Below are 20,790 nucleotides of genomic sequence, written 5' to 3'. Positions count from 1 at the left end.
ATCTCATTATAGGTGGTTGTGAGCCACCATGTGGTTGCTGGGATTTGAACTCAGGACCTTCGTAAGAACAGTCAGTGCTCATACCCGCTGAGCCATCTTGCCAGCAACATTTCTCTTTTTAATGACATGAGGTTTAGTTGGCCACCTGTTGACTGGAAAATGGGTTAAAGCAACCTTGCTTGATTCTTAGACATCATAGGTTTTATTATGATTACTGTAAGTATTCTGTCTTTTCTAAGCACATGATTGACCCTTGGGCTCTCAGGTTCGTGCCCAGGGCTGCTCTTTGTTGGCAGTGCTGGCCTTTCTCTGCCACTCTGGGTGCTATGCCCTTGCAGCTTTGTGTTCTGTCGCCTCGTGCTCGTTATGTGTTCTAGCCCGTGTTAGTAATTTTCACTCAGAACTCAAACTTCTTAGTATTGCTAGAATTGTGTGTGTGGGGGTGTGTGTGCAAATTGAATATTTTGCTGTTTGTGGGGTAGAAAAACACTTCCTTTAGGGCCCTGTTGAGCTTCTTTCCTGGGTGGGTCTGATGTTGTTAATTACACGACCCATGCTTTAGGTTCTGTGGGATCTAGCTTGTGGCTCTGAGTAGTTGGAAGAGACTTGCTTCCTCTTCCTGCTCTCCCAGTGGCAATGACAAGTCTTCCTGTGGAACTGGACTATTTCTTGGCTAAAAGTAGACTGAAAAGAAGAGATGAAGAAGTGGGACCAGGTTCTGGAGAGTTTGCTCAGCAGTTCAGGGCAAGTGCTGTTCTTGAGGAGGACCTGAGGCCACTTCATCACCCTTGACAAACAACTCCAGCTCCAGGGGGACCCCATGTCTCTGGCTTTCTAGGGACACCTGCACTCACATGCATATAGTAGCTACATTCCCGGGCGGTGGTGATGCACGCCTTTAATCCCAGCACTTGGGAGGCAGAGGCAGGGGGATTTCTGAGTTCAAGGCCAGCCTGGTCACAGAGTGAGTTCCAGGACAGCCAGGGCTATAGGGAGAAACCCTGTCTCAGAAAAACAAACAGACAAACAAAACTACATTTAATATACACATACACATAACTAAAAATAGTAAAAAAAAATAAATTATTTTTAAAAATAAAAAATATACTCAGATAAATGCCAGCTCTTAGGCTGGGACATTGGGGCCCAGCACTGAGGCCGCCCCTGTGCTTTGGAAGAAGAATGTGAAAAGGGAGGAGTAGGGATGAAAGCAGAGTTAGGGAGGAGGAGGTGGGAGGACAGGCACAGAGCAGGAGCTGACACGGTGTTGATGTGAATGGGAGGAAGTGGGTGCTCTGCCTGTCTGTCTGTCTGTTGGCTTCCAGGTCCCTTCTTTCTAGTGTTTCAGATCCCAGAAAATTTGCCTCCCTATTGGGAGTTCTTGTGCCCTGCAGGGTCACAGATACCCTACGGGAATCTGGCTGTTATGTCTGGGTCTTTCTCTAGGATAGTGAGTTATAGATACTGGTCCAGTTGGGTCTCCCATCCTTAAAGAGTACTGTTGGCCATGCTGGCTGGGCCCTGCACTGTGCGAGGGCCTGTACTTCCTTCCTTTTGGCTCCAAGGTGGTTACCAGCAAAGTCTTGTCCTGTTACAGTATGCAAGTCAGAAGTTTTTCTTGATTGCTTGGGGGTGGGGAGTGTGTGCTAGGACCATGATTCCTGACTAATTTGTGTAAACTAGTATTTAGTCATGTGATTAAAAGCTATTCATTTTCAATATCATTCTTTGTTTTTGAATAATGTTGGTTTGCTGTAATTTGAGTATGGCCTTTTAAAGGATTGTCTCAGCCTGTATGACTGGACATTATAGAAATATTGTAACTCCTGGTAATTGTGGTGTTCATTTTACAGGGCGCCAATGCCTCGGCATTAGAGAAAGAGATTGGTCCAGAGCAGTTTCCGGTCAACGAGCACTATTTTGGATTAGTCAATGTAAGTACGTTCCAGCCTTGAAGCTTTGCAGCACTGAGTTGGTGCACTTTCTCCTTCATTAAAGGAAACCTGTTTGTGTCATTAGGATTTAAAATGTCCTATAGTTGAAAGGAGGTAAAGTTGTCTGAGGTCTTAAGACTTTCAGCCTAATTTCTCAGTTCTGGCAACAGAATTCTCATAGCAAAAGTTTGAGTTATAACTAGACGAGTGATCGCTTGATAGTAAGAGTTCTTTAAGTATAGGCATCTCCCATGTACAACCGTGGAAAAGCTTCCCACAGGGGAGGCCACCGTGCTTCCGTCCATAAAGCCCAGCAAGAACTTTGGAATTTAACTGAACATGTTTTTTTACAGAACTGAAACTCAACAAAGAAAAACATACTATTTTCCTAGTTCCAAGTCTGTGCTGGATATTTCAGTGTTAGTAGTAGATATGAAGTAAAAATACATTTGATAGTGAAACTCCACAACCCTGTCCAGAATGGCTGCTCTCACTAGATGATCATGGAGATGTATCATATTCAGGTCTGGTTAATTTTGAGTTTTTTTTTTTTTTAAAGATACCATGAGTCAATGTAAATATAAACAGTGTTTATGCTTCTCTTGAAGTCACATAGCAGTCAGGTCAGAATAAAGAGGAGGGATAAACTATGAGGAGACCATTAACTTTGTTGGATGGATGGAAATAGAGCTTCTGATCTTCATGCCTCCTTATTATACACATCCCGCCACTGATGAGGGTCTCAGGACCCAAGAGTAAGGCGGCCGAGAGTCTTAGACTCCACTCAGATAGGACTCTGGTTGCAGGAGCGGGCTTCCTGTGACTTACACTTTCAGACAGCTTCTGTGCTTCTGCCCTTTCTGCCCAGCTCTTACTCTTTCCACCTCTCTCTGCTTTTTTCTTGCTCTCTTGGCTACTGTTTTATTTTTAGAATTGTAACACTACTTACTCATAGGTGTCCCTTAAATATCAAGATTGGCTCAACTCTCCTGAGACGCCTGCACCCACACTTGGGTTGTGCAACTCTCCTTTCATAAATAAGCATGAATTTCTGTATTAGTGTGTGTGATTAAGTCTGTATCAAAACTCCAGCTTTGCTCAAAAACAGCAACAGTGTTGGACCTGGGGGTGGTGATGTGAGAAATGGGTTGGGTAACTCAGAGGTCAGTATTTTATGTCATGTTCCTGTCTGTAACTTATGTGCACTGTGAGCAGCACTCCATCCGTGGAGCTGTTCTAGGAATTCTGAAATGGGTCAGACATTCTGGGTGGTGGAGCACTGTGCAGTGTGCTCAAGGCCCTGAATTCCATGCTCCCAAGCTGCCGGGGGTTGCAGGAGGGGAAGACACTTGGGATTTGTTACGGGAGTGGCTGCTTCCATCAGCCTGCAAGTAGCTGCATTCCCAGGCTTCTTTGCTTTTCCAGAAAATACATATGGAAGAACTGCTGCTAGACCTGCCTTTTGGGCTATGAGGGTAGGGTCATCAACAAGCCTCAACCTGTGGGAGCCAGGTCCTTTGTGTTTGCAAAACAGTGAGATAACCATTTTATTAGCCTACAGGAAAAGAGAACTGGAATTATTCTCAGCATTGTTAATGATCACCTGGTTAATCTATTGTTAGTTACAGGTTGGTTTTGTTTTGTTTTTAATCTGTTTTAAAAATTTTATTAGCTAAATTATTTGAAGACATTGTTTTGAACTCTGATCATGTAGTTGTGTAAGTATATCTGTGGTATTTGCTGGCGAGGAGCTTGCAGGATCAACAAGCTTCTGAATGTCTGTGGTACAGGACACACACTGAGCAGAGTGGACAGTGGAGTGCTGTCTCCTCACTGCTGTGTTTGCACCTCCTGGGGTCATGCAGTTCTCATGCCACTCTTCCAGGACAGGCCCAGCAACTCCATTGTGAGGCTCCTGTGGATCCCTATTAGCAAAGTTAGGATTGCTGGGGCTGGAGAGAAGGCTCAGAGGTTATGAAGAACACTGGCTGTTCTTGCCGAGGACCTGGGTTTGAGTCTCAGGAGATTATATACATTCCTTTGGCCTCCCTGGCCATTGCATGGAAGTGGTTCATAGACACATGTGCTGGCAAAGTTACCTTTACACATAAAAATAAAATTCCAAAACATTAAAAAAAAATTATGTTGCCTTAAAATTATGTTGCCTTCATAGACTCTTATGATGACTTGTTTAAGCTGAGTTGTTTGGAGCAAGGCCTGGTGTGGACACGAGAGAATAAAGTCATTTTCTATGATTTTCTTTGCCTCTGGGTTATGGGCTTGATTAGGTGGAGGTGTCCTGGTTCTGTTTTCTTACAAATCGATTTAATTCTTGTCCTGCATCTCTCAGAGATTCCAGAGAGTACCTACTAAAGAAAGCTGGTCCAGGAACTCTAGCTAGATTGTTGAGGTGTCCTGTCTCCCCACAGATGTGATGAGATGGGTATGATCAGTTACTGGACAGGATGTGTGGAGAGAAGGAGTTGGCTCCCACAAGAAGGCAGGGCAGTAGAGTAGAATGGGAATGAATAGCAGTCTGCACGGTGGGGGGGTGGGGGGGTGGGGGTGGGCTGAGTGGAAAAGGCTTCTATATTGATTCACAGCCTTTGGACCACTTGGGCAAATGGAGAGGTTGGAGTCACCAGGGCTTTGTCTCTTGGAGAAGAACATGCAAACGGAATAAGCTTTCTTAACTCTAGACCTGTGGGCCATGCCTGGTTCTGCCTCGCTGCTGTGACTCTACACAGCTTCTATATTTGCTTTTAAATTGACATACAATGGTTCCATTTACCTCGGAGAAGGCAGTTATCAACCCATGTTGGCTCTGTAAGGTAGTGTCTCCGTGCTTTTGAAGGGAAGAAGGAGGAGTTGAGTAAGGGGCAGTAGCATTTCCCTGAGACCTGCAGGGGGTGATGCCATTGCCAGCACTGCCTGACGTCTCTCTGATCCTCCACGGCTGTCTCTTCCATGGCTAACATCCCAGCCAGCTTCATTTTCAGTTTTGTTTGTTTTCTGTTTGTGCTTGGTATGTAGCACCTGTGAGACTTTGATAGAAAATGTTTACTTTAGTATGTTTCTTGGAAGAGTTTGTATTGAGGGTTTTGGTTTTGTTTGGTTGTTGTTTATTTGTTTGTTTGTTTTTGAGACAGGGTTTCTCTGTGTAGCCCTGTCTGTCCTGGAACTCACTCTGTAGCCAGGCTGGCCTTAAACTCAGAGATCCACCTGCCTCTGCCTCCTGAGTTTTGGAATTAAAGGGGACCACACCTAGCCTGTGGGTCATATTTTAAAACCATGACATAAATAAAACACTTCTGATCTGACCAGAGTTAAGAACAAAGAGCACAGTCCTCTGCTTTCCTCTAGCTCAATCGTCATTGCTGCATTCTTTGAATTTAATGGCACCACTCTTTCCTCTCGTAGTTTGGGAATACCTGCTACTGCAACTCAGTTCTTCAAGCACTTTATTTTTGTCGTCCATTTCGGGAAAAAGTTCTAGCATACAAAAGTCAGCCCAGAAAAAAGGAGAGCCTTCTCACCTGCCTGGCAGACCTCTTCCACAGCATAGCCACCCAGAAGAAGAAGGTCGGCGTGATCCCGCCCAAGAAGTTCATCACAAGACTGCGGAAAGAAAACGGTAAGTCTTCTGTTTGCTATGTACTGTTGCTCATGTCCTGGGAAGGTAAATAGAGCCACGCTTTAATGCAGGTTGGTTTTTGTTTTTTTTTTTTGTTTTTTTGAGTACCATCTGTTTATACGTCTTACTGTGTTAGCTGTTTTATTAGAATATTCTAACAAAGCCAGGCTAGGGGAGAAAGAGTTTGTTCAGTCTTTCATCTCTAGGGGGAAGTGTATTTTGTTTTGTCTGGGAAAACAGCAGCAGGAACTCAAGTGTGACCAGTGTTGGGAGTGTGTTACTCAGCCAAAATCCCACATGCCAGCAAGGGAGGAACCCCTGCTCTTCTGCCCACTTGACATTTCTATCAGGAGTGGTTGTTTGTGCCTTCTGTGGTGGCACATGCGTGCTCCAGCACTCAAGAAACTGAGACATGGAGATAACCAGTTTGTGGCCGGCCTGGACCACGTTAGATGCTCCTGCATTTACCCCATAAGACAAGCAAAATGAAACAAAAAATTCCCATGGAATGCGATTCCTTGGTTATACATTGCTTTTCTATGTTAATTCATTTCTCTTAAAACAAAAATCTTAAGATCGTCCCTTATTCCTCTCACTTTGCCCACAAAACAAAAACCACATCAGTTAAGCCACTGAGAAGCCCCATCTTTTTTCTTCCTACTTTTTATTGTTGTTGTTTTGCTTTTGCATTTTTGTTTTTGTTTTGTTTTGATATGGTTTCTCTGTGTAGCCCTGGCTGTCCTGGAACTCATTCTGTAGACCAGGCTGGCGTCGAACTCACAGAGATCTGCCTAATTTTGCCTCCTGAGTGACAGGATTAAAAGGTGTATACCATAGCCACTACTGCCTGGCCCCCATCTCTTTCTGATTTGAGGTACTTATTTAATTTCTACCAGACTGTAAGTTAGACATTACTTCCATGAGATGTGCATAGTTTTTGCCCAAGGTTGCAGAGTTCCTGGGAAGTGGCAGAGCTGGTGTTTGGCTTCCTTCCTTCATAAGCCAGCTCTGTCTTGTATGACAGTGCTGCTGCCTCAGAAGCATGAATGAGAGAGTTGAGTCACCTGTGGGGTCCAGTCTTCTGTTCGATGTAGATATTTCAATCAGTGTAGAAATGATGTTGACTTGTTGAGTTTGGTCTACCTATCACGTAAGATACTTACAGCTATGATGGAGGATGTCTTTAAGACTGGTTGGTGAGTATACCAATGTGTAATGGTACGGTACCTTTACAGTGGTCAGTTACATTGTTGAGTGAATTGGAATGAGTCTAGTAAGAGTTATCTCCTGACTTCTAGACTGACTGGCACAGTTAGAGGCTATTGTTGAAGCCGATGGACATTCTGAAGTGTAAGAGGTGTTTGTTTTCCTTATATACAGAACATTGGAGTCTTTCTTGCAGACCACATTTCCCTCATGAGAGGTATTTACTTGTTTAGATTCCAGATCTGCACAGTTTTTTTGTTTTGTTTTGTTTTATGTTTTTAAGAAACACAAGCCCAGGAGGTGGTGGCATGCCTTCGAGGCAAGCGGATTTCTGAGTTTGAGGCCAGGTGTTTCTATAGAGCAAGTTCTAGGACAGCCAGGGCTACACAGAGAAACCCTGTCTTGAAAACCAGAAAAGAGGAAAAAAAGAAAAGAAAAAAGAAACTCGGACTGAGCCTTCAGAATGTGGTTTAAACTAATGTAGTGCTGTCCTGTTCTCTTGTCTGTGTGATGCTCAGCTCTGCGGGGGTGTCTGCTGGGAAACTGCACCATGCCTCTGTATTTATACAGAGCACACGGTAGTTTTCAGGTGTGTAGCAATGAGCCTTTAAATTGATTACTGGTGCTTTTAAAATGCACTAGGACTTGTTTTTCTTAAAGGTTGATTGGTTCATGCTGAGCATAGGTCAAGCTGAGTACACACACACACACACACACACACACACAGACACACACAGACACACACAACCACGGGGGGTGTGTGTGAGGGGAGCAGTGGCCCAAGCCCTGGAGTTTCCTATTCAGTTACATGCTTGAAGATTTTTCCTGTTTGCCAAAACCTGAGACATTTTTATAGAGGGTTTCTAAAGTTTTTTTTTTTGTATTTAGGAAGAGTAAATTGATAAAGCGACAGACCTACTTAATCCCTGCTTGAATGAGACGGATGCCAGAATATTTATGATAAATGTGTCTTCTCATACTTTCCATTCTTGGTGGCGCATGCCTTTAATCCCAGCACTTGGGAGGCAGAGGCAGGCAGATTTCTGAGTTCGAGGCCAGCCTGGTCTACAGTGAGTTCCAGGACAGCCAGGACTACACAGAGAAACCCTGTCTCGAAAAACAAAGAAAAAAAAAAAGAAAGAAATCAGTTTACTAGAAAAGAATTCTTATTTCTTGGTACTGCTGGCATCTGTAAATATGTTTTGGAGTACATTAATATTTGCCTCAGGGTTTTGGATTTCTTCTTGAGTGGAGTACACAGATGAACAAGGCTACTGTCTTACTGTGTTTTCCTTCTGATGCTTTATTTTAAATCTCTGGAGACCGTGGTAGTCATCTCAGCATTGTTGGTACCCACTGTTGGGCTGCCTGCCTGACTGCCTTAACCTCCTCTGTCCTGGGTTAGAGGCAGCCTGTGTTTTCAGTACAGTCACCCTGGTTATGTTTACCAATACTGCTTCCATTTGTTAATTGTTTTGGTATTTGGAGAAGGGACAGACTTTGGCTTCTATTCACTCGATAAGTCTGTTTTCTTAGTTTTTTTTTTTTTTTTTTTTTTTTTTTTTTTTTTTTTTTTTTTTGAGACAGGGTTTCTCTGTATAGCCCTCGCTGTCCTGGAACTCACTTTGTAGACCAGGCTGGCCTTGAACTCAGAAATCCGCCTGCCTCTGCCTCCCAACTGCTGGGATTAAAGGCGTGCGCCACCATCGCCTGGCTATTTATTATATATAAGTACATTGTAGCTGTCCTCAGACATTCCAGAAGAGGGTGTTAGATGTCATTATGGATGGTTATGAGCCACAATGTGGTCGCTGGGATTTGAACTTAGGACCTCTGGAAGAGCCATGTTCTTAACCACTGGGCCATCTCTCCAGCCCCCGTTTTCTTAGGTTTTAACTCCCAGTACCTGCCAAATGCAGGTACTCCTCACAGTAGCATGACTCCTTCAGCTCCACAGTGACACTATCTTTGATGACTAGGTAATTGTTTGCATTGATTATTAAGTACTGATTTTCTGTTGTGCACTAGCTCTGTGGAGGTCTGGGAATCTAGAAATAAGCCCTCAGCAGTCAGACCCTCCACAGGGGAGGGCAGGTGCCAACAACTATGCGGTGTGGCCTTACTAGGAAGAAGAAGCAAGCAGAGGTGGCATGGAAGTGTGAGCAGCCATCTATGGTGTGTGTGTTGGGACACTCTTGATCAGTGAGATTAGAGGCTCAACGTGTTGAAGCCACCTGGTGGCCTAGGGTAAGTGTGATGGAAGCAGAAAGTGCACTGGAGGGTGGCCAGCCAGAAAGGTCACAGTTGGCAACAGTGTGGTACTGCAGAGACCATTAGGTGCAGGCTGGAGCCCAGAGCTTGGGAAGCTGTCAGGGGCTGTAGTTTTCATTAGGACAAGAGCACTATGGATGGGTATTGGATGTCAAAAACAGCATTGGAGGGGGAGGGCAGGGCTGCTGCAGAGGCTGCTGCAGCCCTCAGGGAAGCTGTGAGCCCCTCTAGCCAATGCTGCTTCTTGTAGGTGCCATTTTACTGTGGAGGAAATGCAGCCCAGGTCAGTGAGGTAACTCAGTGCTCACTGTCAGCTGTACAATTCACAGGCCTTAAGATGGGCTTGAGGCCTTATCAGTGGCTTTGAGCTCTGTCTGATGTCATAAACCTTAGCATGTATACTATATATGACATATATGTATGTATGTATGTATGTATGTATGTATATAACATTTTTTCAAGTTATGAGCCACATTTTCTTTGCACATATCATCATAGCTGTTTGAACACACCTGTCTTTTGTTCAGTTGTTCATTCATTCATTCATTCAAAAAACATTAAGCACATCCTGGATCCCTGCCGCCACCCCTGCTGTGCTAGCAATGCAGCTGTGCTGACTAAGGGTCTTGGTTCTGAAGGAAACTAAATGTGAAGAGTGGTTTCTCAGGTTCTAAAGATTTGAGTACATTTCTCATATTTACTTTACCCAGTTGTTTCACCTAAGAACAGCACAGTGCTTTCTTATGAAAGCTCTAGTTATTTCTGTATTGAGAAGAAAACAGGCCATTGTAAGCAGTAATTTAATTCTTACTACGTTGTGTTAATGTTGTAGCTGTATTGGACTTAAGGAGCTTCTTTTCATACATTATTTAATAATGAAATTGTCTCTCCCACTAGACTGTCAGTTCCATGATGGAGGGAACCCATTTGTTTTTCCTTACCATTGTATTCCCAGCACATAATCTAATTCCAGGCACATAGTGGGTGCTTACTGCATATTTGTTGAATGAATAAATGAACTTGTTATAACTTACCAAAGCAATTTTGAAGTCCATCTTTCCCATTATAATACTTACTAGGGTGTAAGACCACCCGTTAAGAAAACCAGAGTTTTAAAATGAGACAGTGCAACCCTTCAGCTCTTCCCTCTGGCTTGTGAGTTGATATTTGTATAATCCTGCTGATCCCTTTAAACTGTAAGCCATCTCCCAGGGATTGCAAGATGCTGGTATACTGGGCATAGCATTTACTGAAAACACACGAGGCTGCTGCCCTGCCTCGTGTATCATTTCTAAAAGTTCAAAATAGGGCATTTTTAATGGATCTGAAGTCATTGTTACGTGGACTACTCCTTTCTCCTCCCCAAGAAGATTTTCATTAAAAACTCATTTGTATTTTTGGGTGATAAATATAGCAGTTATTTTGAAAGAACGAATGTGCATACACATGAGAGTGGTTTCTAAGGGAAGATTACAGGGTTACAGATGGTGGCATTGATCCAGCTTGTGCTGCCTGCCCACTGCGGTGAGGTAATCATCAAAGCTGGTAACTAGGTTCACAACTATTCGTAGAAAGCCTTCCTGTCTCCCTTTACTTCCTCACCCCTGCTTTCCCTCTCCCTTGCATCTCCTCTGAAGCCTACACTAGCCTTGAACTCTGTAGCTCAGGTTGGCATCAAACCCACTATGTCTCAGTCTCCACTATGAAGGTCACAGGTAAGAGGCATCACCCGGGCTTTTCTGATTTTCTGATGTCTTTTTATCATTCTTCTGGTTCTTAAAACTAGTGAGCAAGTGAAAAGCAGTCTCTTGTTTTGCTTTGCTGTTTTTGTGTTTTAAAGAAAAAGAGGTTCATGGAAGAGATTTGTTCATGGAAGTGACCTTGACACTGAGATATTAAGGTTGCCATGCATGCTGGGGTGTTGGTGAGTCAGGCCATCAGTGAGTTGGGAGAAGTTGGCATATAGAGTCATTGAAAGGGTGGTGGCTCTCTGTATGGCCATATCTTTATACTTTTCCTTTGGTGAGCTCTGATACTCAAGTGTGAAGTAAGTTAGAAGTGGCAGCTGCAGGCTGGAAAGTAGCAGGGGTAGGTGAGACATAACTCCCAGAAGCCGCAGGGAAGGTGGACAGTGAGCATTAGGAAGTAGTGCCTCAGGAGAGGGTTTGCCACATTGAGAGCAAAGGTGACTTCCATTATCTCACCTTTGCTTTAGAGCTTGCTGTGTTGGAGCTGTCTGGAGCTTGTAGTGTGATTTGCATGGCTTCAAGTAGAACACGCTAAGAGGGTTTGTAGAGTGGCCAGCAGCATACAGCAGGGGTAGGCTGCAGTACTCTTGCTGGACAGAAGTGGGAAGTGGGCCACAGTGCTTTGGATCAACTGTCCCTGATGGGCAAATCCCAGCAAGCAAATATAGACAGCTAAAGATTAAGTTGATGTTAATTAAGTCTGTTTGGGCTAGGGCATGTGGCAGCCTTGGGACTCATGGGGTTTGGGTCTATATTACAGGGGCTTTCAGGGGCTGGAATCCAGCAGGCAGTGAGGTGAAGGGCCACTCCAGCTGCATTATTATTGCATTGGTTTGAGATTGAAATTTGCAGAATGGGTTTGAGTGTGCGGAAGCAATTCAGGACCGAGCTGGGCAGGCTTTGTGTGAATTTACCCTGCAGTACAGGAGGTGGAAAGGCTCAGATCTGCAAGTCAAACTTGTTATTCTCAGTATAGAATCCAGGGAGACTTTGTGGGTCAAGTAAGGGGAGCCACCTTACACTGGATAATTTGTGGTGGAAATGGGGCAGGCTGAGGCACGGGAATGGTTCCCACCTAGAATCTCAGCACTTGTGAGACTGAAGCATGAGAAGTGCTATGAGATGCAGACCAGCCTGAGTTATGGAATGAGACCCTGTCTAAGAAACGAAGGAAAAACATTGAAAGGGCTTAAGAAGCAGCCAGATGGGAAGGGTAAGCAGCCTGCAGGTGGAGAGCAGGGGCGGGGGAGGTTTGCACAACATGCTGCACTTTATTGTTCAGTATATAATCAATATGCTCTGTGGTCTAAGAATTTACAGAAAAACTGGAAGCTCCTGAGGAACAACTGGATCTTAGCAGAGCTTTCTGTATACACTTAATCATGTCCAGATAGAAAGTGCAGGTCAGGTTTGATGGAGCCATTACATACTCTGCTTCCTTCCTACTGAGCATTTTGGAAATGTAGCCATGCTCATTCATGAATAGCTGTTTCCTCATGACCATAGCAGAGCCATATTGTGACTTAAATAAGCCACCCAGTCTTCTCATAGGCATTTAGGGTACTTCCAGACTTCTGTTATTATAAATGGATGGCTTTCATTGTGCGGTAAGAGAGCTAGAGTGCGTTTTGTTAGAGCCTGCATGCAGACTGACTGCCCTTCAGCACACGCCTACCATTCCACTATTGCCCTGGCTCCAGTGCTGGAGAACAACCCTTTCCACTCAAGCCAACTAAGGCATAGAACTTACACTTGAAAAGTGATGGCCAAAATCGTGCTTTCCCTGTTTTAATTTTTGTCTCCCAGTTAGTTAAGTATTGCTAAGTGTGCACTCCACTTTTGCTCTGTCCCTTGTTCCTGCTGTCTATGAAACTAGTGTTCCCTAGCGTCATCATCAACGGTAGCTGTGGGAGCCAATGCAGCCGTGGGGGCCTATGAGCTTACAGTTCTGTGAGTTATGTGTTCTCAGCACTCAGAATCTTTGTTACATCTGCACGAGGCAGATCCCTGGTATTGACTGAGAACCGTGGCTCAGGTGAATGACACTGCCTGCGGCATTCAGACAGTCTTGATCCAACAGCCACACTCGCCACTGGAATGTTGTTAAAGGCCCTGGCTTTGGAAATGACCTAATGTACAGAGTTGACTTTAATGTGTTCATCTGTAGCTCTTTAAAAACAGCATTCCATAGTTTCTGTCTTAGACATCCCTGCTTTATTTCTAAAGATGTATGTTTGTTATTCCTCTGTGTGTGTGTGTGTGTATAGTGAGTTGCTAGGAGTTGACTTAGGGTCTCATGATGCTAGACAAGTGCTCCACCATTGACTATATTCTGACCCCTATGTTTGCTTGAAAAGAGACAACTGTGGGTTTCCCTACTATGCATTGAGGATATAAAAATGAAGTTTAGTAGTGCAGTTTTTTTCAGTTAGTGGGCTAGCAGTTCGTAGGCCTGCATTGTATGTTGCTGGGGTTAGGGGAGGAGTATTTTATTTTATTTTATTTTATTTTTTTGGTTTCATTTTTCCTGGTAGGAAGACTTTACTTTTCCAGTCCTTGAAAAATAAAGTCCCCAGGTACTATACAAAGCAAGGCCTGAGCCTGTTGACCACAGAGAACTCACATGCACTTAGGGGATCCAAGGAACAGTGAGTGTTTGTGCCATATCTGTCCATGGCTGCTGGGAAGGACATTCTTGGAGCTCAGAATCCGAGTGGACTGTAATGATCATGTGGCCACACCTGACTGCACGACCGTCAGCTGTAGGAGTCTGGGAAGCCCCACCCCTCTCCTGCTAAATTAGACTCGAGAGTGTGGTCTGATAATTTCCTTTTGTAAGCTGGCTCTCAGAGTTTGCTCGGCCTCCTTAGTAAGTGGTATCAGCTCCTGCTAACAGGTTTGCCTCTGCTGAAGCGGTTGTGAAAGGACTCCAGTGATGAAGACCAGCTGCTACCTGCCTCCCCAGGCATGGATCCATCAGTGCTGTGTTTTCAAAGCCTTCATTCACTTTAACTTCATGTTCCGCTGATTTAATCAGAAGCTTTAGATGTGGAAGTTGTCTGTTTTCCTGTATATTGTCTATAATTAACATGTGCTTCTAGTTCTGATAAATATCAGATTTTATACCAGACACTCATTTTCCTGTTTTAATTTTAGAGCTGTTTGACAACTACATGCAACAAGATGCCCATGAATTCTTAAATTACTTACTCAATACAATTGCTGATATTCTACAAGAAGAAAGAAAACAAGAGAAGCAAAATGGCCGATTACGGAATGGAGACGTGGACAGCGAGGATAACAACAGCACACCAGACCCAACGTGGGTCCACGAGATTTTTCAGGGAACATTAACTAATGAAACCAGGTGTCTTACTTGTGAAACTGTAAGTCCATCAGCATAGTTGTCAGTCTGAAGGCCCTGCCTGAGCTTTTGTATAGCCCTGTCAGGTACTGCGTGCCTGTCATGAGTATGCCAGGGTGCCCGCTGCACTCTGCAGCATGGTGTTGTTATAGTTTAAGAGGCTTTAGAACCATGTAAGACTAGAGGACATATAAGGGTCATGGAAGCATAGCTCTGATCTTCACCTCAGGGACACGAGCCGAGTGTGGTCCCTCCGTGCTGAGTCTGAATATCATGAAAGGACATGCTCAGCATAGGGGTGTGTGCTGCCACCACTTAACACAGTGCTCTCCTCTTCTGAGTACTTGCTAAGATAAAGAATGTGAAATAAAATCAAAAGCAGAAACATATAGTGGAGCAAGCATGTAACTGACGTCGGTTAACCATAATGTGTTCTACCTCTGGTGTGACACAGTAGGCTTATTGATATCATCATCTCCAGTACCTGCATTATGTGTTGCACACGATGAGTTGGCTACAATGTTGCTAGGTGATGGGGACTTCTTAGTCCCACAATAATCATACAAGGTCACTGTCCTTTGTGTGGGCTATTAATGACAGCAATGTGGCACGTGATTGCTATGAATAGATACCACGACCAACATATATTTGGTGCTGGCTTACAGGTTCAGAGGTTCAGTCTATTACCATCAAGGTGGGAACATGGCAGTATCCAGGCAGGCATGGTGCAGGAGGAGCTGAGAGTTCTACATCTTTATCTGAAGGCTGCTAGGAGAAGACTGGGTTCCAGGCAGCTAGGATGAGGGTCTTAAAGCCCACACCCACAGTGACACACCTACTCCAACAGGGCCACACCTTCTAATAGTGCCACTCTGGGCCGAGCATATTTAACCATCACACCTGGGTATTAGTCTATCTCCCCTTTTGTACAGCTGTGCATGTGTTTGCTGTTGGGATAGAACAGTGCCATGTGCCCTCAAGGACGGGAGCACCCTTTGGGTGGACATGTGGTCGAGACAAAGCTTCAAATTGATTGCCAAGAACAGATAGCCTTGCACTAGGAAATAAATAAAGTTGCCCTTCCCGTGTGATTCTTAGTGGTGGGTCTCATCTAGGTCAGGGAAGAGGCACATTCTGCAGTGGCCTGTGAAGATGCTCTCGGCTAGAGACAGGCTGGTGTGGTGTGGGCCTTTTTCATTGCCTCAACCGCAGTCAGTGATGCAGGGCAAGGTTTGATTGCTAGTTATTACAGCTATGTTTCCATTGGAATATTAGATATGATCAGGGGATTGGACCTTTTTTTATGTTTACTGTAATGAACTTTGATCTCTTACAAGACATCAATATGTGTGTGCACGTATTGGTACATACATACACACACTTTATAGTCTTCAATAAAATAGTTACTTAACATGCTGAGAAATGTAGTAATATGTGAGACTTATATGTAGATTTGGGGCCTCTGGGAGACTTGTAGAATGCTCTGCCAGGCCTTTGAAGTCAGGTTTGTATTGAGTGGGGAAGACAGAGAAGAATCTCCTTTTTGAAGGATAAAGCGTTATTAGCCATTCTGTTTAAAAGTAACTTGTATGAGATAGGTACTATTTTGCTACCAATAAGTTCTGTGACCATCGTTATGACGATTCACAGTAAGTGCTCATGCTGCTTCCTTTATCAAAATAAGCTAGGGAGTGAAATCTAGGTGTTCTCCAGAGTATGTAAGTATACATTGTTTCTTTATTTGATAACACACAAATTTAAGATCCAATTCTGCCAGAGAGAAGGTGAGTAGAAGGTAGTAGAAGATTATTAAGCTGGAAGTCTTACCTTCAGGATGCCCAGCAGGGGACAAAGATTGGCCAATGATGTTCAGACAGTGTCAAAGTAAAGGCCAGGATGGGTTCCGTCCTGAGTTAAGTGTGCAGTGGATACATAGAGTGGAGGGTTTCAGAGGGGAGCCAGCTACCGCTGCTGTACCTCTCTCTGTTTTCCTCTATTCTCCCAAGGCTGATTTCAGTCACACTCTCTGCCTTTCCTCTTTCCATTTTTCCCCCTTAAAGGTGGGTGTTCCCTAGTTTCATTGTATGTGGCTCTCATTCTGTATCAGGGGATATCAGTCCATATTCATTATCATAGACCGAGTGAATCCCACCCAGACCTCCAACCTAGATGGCTCCTACAAGTCCTGGTCTTGAGGATCTCGTCCAAAGCAGCTGGGCAGTGTTCCAAAGTGAGATGCCGCTGCTTTACCAGATGGAGCCTATACTTCTGAGATCCAGAATGTGACACTGTGCACTCCATATGTCTCATCACTCTGGGGAGCAGTGAAATTCTTGTCCTCTCGTCCTCAGCCAATGAGATGGTCAGGTGTTAGTGTCTTCCCATACAGGAGATGTGAGAGGTAGACAGTTGCTCAGTGCTTTTTTTGGTATTTCAAACCAAGTAGTTGTCTTTTTAGTATGGGACGTTTAACCTGGCAGCTGGGAATGGGTCTCCTGGTCATTGAAATAACTCCTATTTTACAGATAAGCAGCAAAGATGAAGACTTCTTAGACCTTTCTGTTGACGTGGAACAAAACACATCAATTACTCACTGCTTAAGGTTTGTGTACAATTATTTCCTTTGCAGTTTACTATTTACTTTTGGTCTAGAATAATTTTAAGTAAATTAGTAATTCTCAGGTATACCTAACAAGCTCAATTTGTGTTTTTCACAGAGGGTTCAGTAACACAGAAACTCTGTGCAGTGAATATAAATACTACTGTGAAGAGTGCCGGAGCAAGCAGGAAGCACACAAACGGTATGTCACCACCTCCTGAGTTAGGTTATCAGACTGTGGTGTTGTGAGTGTGTGTGTGTGTGTGTGTGTGTGTGTGTGTGTGTGTGTGTGTGTGTGTGGAGGGGGGTACTGATGCAAGTGCAGGGGTACCACACAGAGAGATTAGAGGACCATGGTCAGGATTCAGTTCTTCCACCATCTATGGATAGAACTCAGGTCTTCAGGCTTGGGTAGAACTATTTTGACAGCCTGTTTCAAAGTTATTTATTTTAATTATTCTTTGGCCATGTATGTTGGGGGTAGGCTTTTCTATCTGAAAGTGCAGAGCTGTACATTGAGTGCTGCTTCTTGACTCTGTGTGTGTGTGTGTGTGTGTGTGTGTGTGTGTGTGTGTGTGTGTGTGTGTGTGTGTGTGTGTGTAGTGTTAGCATATGTAGATCTTGCAGAGGCAGAGGCAGAGGAGGACATGGATATTGGGTTTTCCTTTCAGTTGCTCTCTGACTTACTTTCCCTCTGACAGGGTCTAGCACTGAACCTGTGCTTACTCACTGTTTTGTGGCTAGGTGTAGCTAGTGAGCCCCAGTGATCCTCCTGTCTCTTTGCTCATGTTCCTCCTACCATTTGGGAGTGTGTGTGTGTCTTATCATGCAGCTCTGGCTGTCCTAGAACTCCCTGTGTAAACCAGGCTGGTCTTAGACTCTGAGAGCTGCCTGCCTCTGCTTCCTAAGTGCTGGCATAGAAGGTGTGCCTCACCATATGTACCTGGCTCAGGGTTTTGTTTTGTTCTTTTTTTAACCACATGGGTACTGGTATCCAAATGCAGATTCTCATGCTTGCATGGCAAGCATTCTTATCCACTGAGCCGCCTCTCCAGTTCTACATTTAGGTTGTGAACTTAGCCCCAGGCCCACATTCTGACTTTCAGCCTTAGCAGTTAAGGCTCTGTGAGAATTGCTCATTGAGCGGTGCCCGGCCTGGAACCATACACTACATCTGTAGTTCATGTCTTCAGGTATTGACCTTAAATGTTTTAGAGGAGTCTTATTAAGTGGCATGTAATTGTAGTGTGTCCTCGGTATTTGCATGTCCCTGTGCTCGCTGATTTTCAAGGACTCGGTACTTGGTATACAGTCATGTTCACAGCTAATATTATCACTGAAAAAGATACAGAGCAAAGGACAAAGCCAGGCAGATTTCCAAGAGGCCCTGTTCCAGTGAAGTGACACATGACACTGAATTTCCCCTGCCTAGTGACATCATGGGAAGCTCTTTGCAGGCTCCATGCCCAGGATTCCCATCCTGTGCTTGTCATATAGGCTTTCTCTGTTACTTTGCTCAGAATTCCAGGCTCTCAGAAGGGAAGCAGGTGTTCAACATTAACCATACTGGTCAAACAGTTTGGGCCCAAGGGATAGCTGAGGAGTGGGATTTGAGGTGCTCCTTAGACCTGAGTTCCCAAGTGCCACTCACTGTAATTCCTAGAGCCAGGTCTCCTGGGAGTCTGCTGGCCATGCTGGGTCTCTGCACGAGACACTGCTGCTGCCACTGTCACCCAACTCTTGGTTAAGGTATTTCCTGGAATTCTTCATGTAAGCTACATTTTCTCCTGTTGCAATTTTAAGTATTTAGTGTAGAAGATATTTAAAGATTGCAAATTCTTCATTAAACTGCCATTTTAAAAACTTCAGGCACACTCAGACAGTCCATTACTCTTCCTATTTTTGTATTCCGGTTATCCACAGCCCCACTGTGGTGGTGGTCCCTGTGGCTCCTCTTCACTGTTGCTCCATCACATGTTCTGAGCTCACCTTGGAACTAGCTGATCCTATGCTGCTCTGTGGTCCCGCTCTGAGGAAATGACATCTAGGACTCTGGATATGTACTGTGCTGTTCAGATGTCACTGTTCCTGAACTGAGCAGAGGATGTGTGGACATGCATAAGTCTGCATCTGTACCTGTCTGTACTGAAAGCCATGCATTTGCTGTGGCTCCATTGAAGCTGACAGCATGGACTCCCCTACTGTGCTTTCTTTTTAACCTGTGTAATTCCCTCCTCCGCTAGTGAAGATTGGCTTCTACCGTCTTTACTTGTAAAAGTATCTTTTATTCGCCTGATATAATTGTCATCTCTGAGGCTTACTGCCTCTATCTGCTAATCTAGGCCTAGTCCTGGAAGCTTCTAGCCTCAGTACAATCTAATCTAGACCTAGAATGTTTTCAGCCTCTGAGACTTACTGCTGAACAAGCTCACTCCTTCCTAGCTCTTTCTGAACTCTGGCTGGCTGGTCAATTCAGCTGTTCTGGCTCAAACTCCTCTCCAAGCTGACTGATTCACTCTGGCTTCTCTCAGCTTCTGACTGAATTGCTCTGCTTGGCCTCAGACTAACTTTGGCAGTCTTTTCTAACCTGGTTCCTTCTCATTCTCTTGCTTTTTTGGTCTTCACCTCTGTCTAGCTTGTTCTCTCTGTAACTGTCCTGGTAACATTGCCTCCTCCCTGTTTCTTTGCCTGCTCTTAAGTAGACTCCCTTTGCTTTCTGTTCTCATGAGAGTTGGGCTATCCTATTCTGTCAAATCTTTCTCTGATTCGACACTTTGTTTGCCTCTCAACTAGACATCACTTTCAAGCAAGGTTGTTTCCTTCTACAAACTTACTTTACCTTCATTGTTTGGGATTAAAGGTGTGTACTAAGAGCCTGTCTGTATTTCAGCTAGAGGGATTAAAGGTGTGTACTAAGGCTGAGCCACACTACAACTAAAGACAAGTTTTTCCAATAAACAACACAGTCTTGGGGTTCACTGTGTGATCAAATAACCTGTAACATTTACTCTATTTTTGGTTAGCATCCTGTAAGTAGCCAGTTTCTCTTTCCCAGCCTGACCCTCTCCCATCCCTCCTGCAGATACCCTCAGTCCCTCCTCCCTTGCTTATACAAACTGATCTTTTCTGGTCCTAATAGTCCAAATGAATTGCTCATAAAAAGAAGGAAAAGAAAGATGAGATTGGGGCATGGAGCAGTACAGGGGTCAAGGCCAGCACATAAAGTGTCGGTGGAAGATTGAAGAGTCATAGAAGCTTTGCTTTGAAAGGATTGACTTTGAGGGCAGATGACATTGGGAGAGATAGCAGTGAACAAGAAAACAAATATAGTATTAGGATGTTTCACAGTTAAAAGCCAAATTCTTTGATTCCCAGATTATTTTATCCCTCTGTAGAATATATCTCATTGTTATACCTTGTGATTATTAACTGTGGCAAATGCTCTGAATTCATCTTTAATATTGTTGTGGAAGTAACCATTCTCCTTGTGAAGCTAACCATTCAGTTCAGCTCAGGTACAGAAGACAGACCAAGGAAATAACACTGTCTAGCTTGGTATAGCATTGAGTTTGTTGCGGTGACTCCCTGGAGCATGGCCGATGGCTTTGGAAAGCTGCATCCCTGGGTCTCCCTGCTCCGTGTGCAGGAAGTACCCATGAAGAGTCTTCTCTTTCCCACTGTAATTCGAGTTCTCTAGGGAGAAGAGCTAATAGGATTAATGCTGAGAGGTTTATTTTGATTGGATTTCAGGACCACTCTCAGTTGGTCACCGTCAGATTCTGATGCTGCCACAGTGCTCTTCATCTTCAGGGACTCCTCTATGAAACCCCTTCACCCAGCACCACACTGTGCCTTTCTTAGTGTTACGGGTCAGACTGTAAGGAAAAATTAAAGCTTTAAACCTGTACTGACTAGGAAGAAAAGTTATGGGCCTAAGAATCGATCACAAACTGGCCACATAGGCCCGGGAAAGAACAAACAAGTTGTTAGATATCATAAGAGCTGGCAGGTCAAGAAGACATAAAACTATAAAC

General features: G+C 44.2%; 1 protein-coding gene across 2 annotated transcripts in view; it reads left to right on the top strand.

Annotated features, from left to right (window-relative positions):
• The window catches only part of Usp12 (ubiquitin specific peptidase 12), a 54,226-nt gene that overhangs the window by 26,936 nt on the left and 6,500 nt on the right, over positions 1-20,790 (top strand). For both annotated transcript variants that reach the window (XM_031338751.1, XM_031338752.1), the window contains exons 2-6: positions 1,854-1,934; positions 5,355-5,568; positions 13,950-14,179; positions 16,683-16,759; positions 16,875-16,958. In XM_031338751.1, coding sequence (XP_031194611.1) covers positions 1,854-1,934; positions 5,355-5,568; positions 13,950-14,179; positions 16,683-16,759; positions 16,875-16,958 — 686 coding nt within the window. The remainder of the gene's footprint in view (positions 1-1,853; positions 1,935-5,354; positions 5,569-13,949; positions 14,180-16,682; positions 16,760-16,874; positions 16,959-20,790) is intronic.

The sequence above is a fragment of the Mastomys coucha genome, unplaced genomic scaffold, assembly GCF_008632895.1.
Source record: "Mastomys coucha isolate ucsf_1 unplaced genomic scaffold, UCSF_Mcou_1 pScaffold22, whole genome shotgun sequence".
In the NCBI taxonomy this organism is placed as follows: Eukaryota; Metazoa; Chordata; class Mammalia; order Rodentia; family Muridae; genus Mastomys; species Mastomys coucha.
Note: the sequence above shows the minus strand (reverse complement) of the source record. Positions and strands in the feature narration are given on the sequence as shown.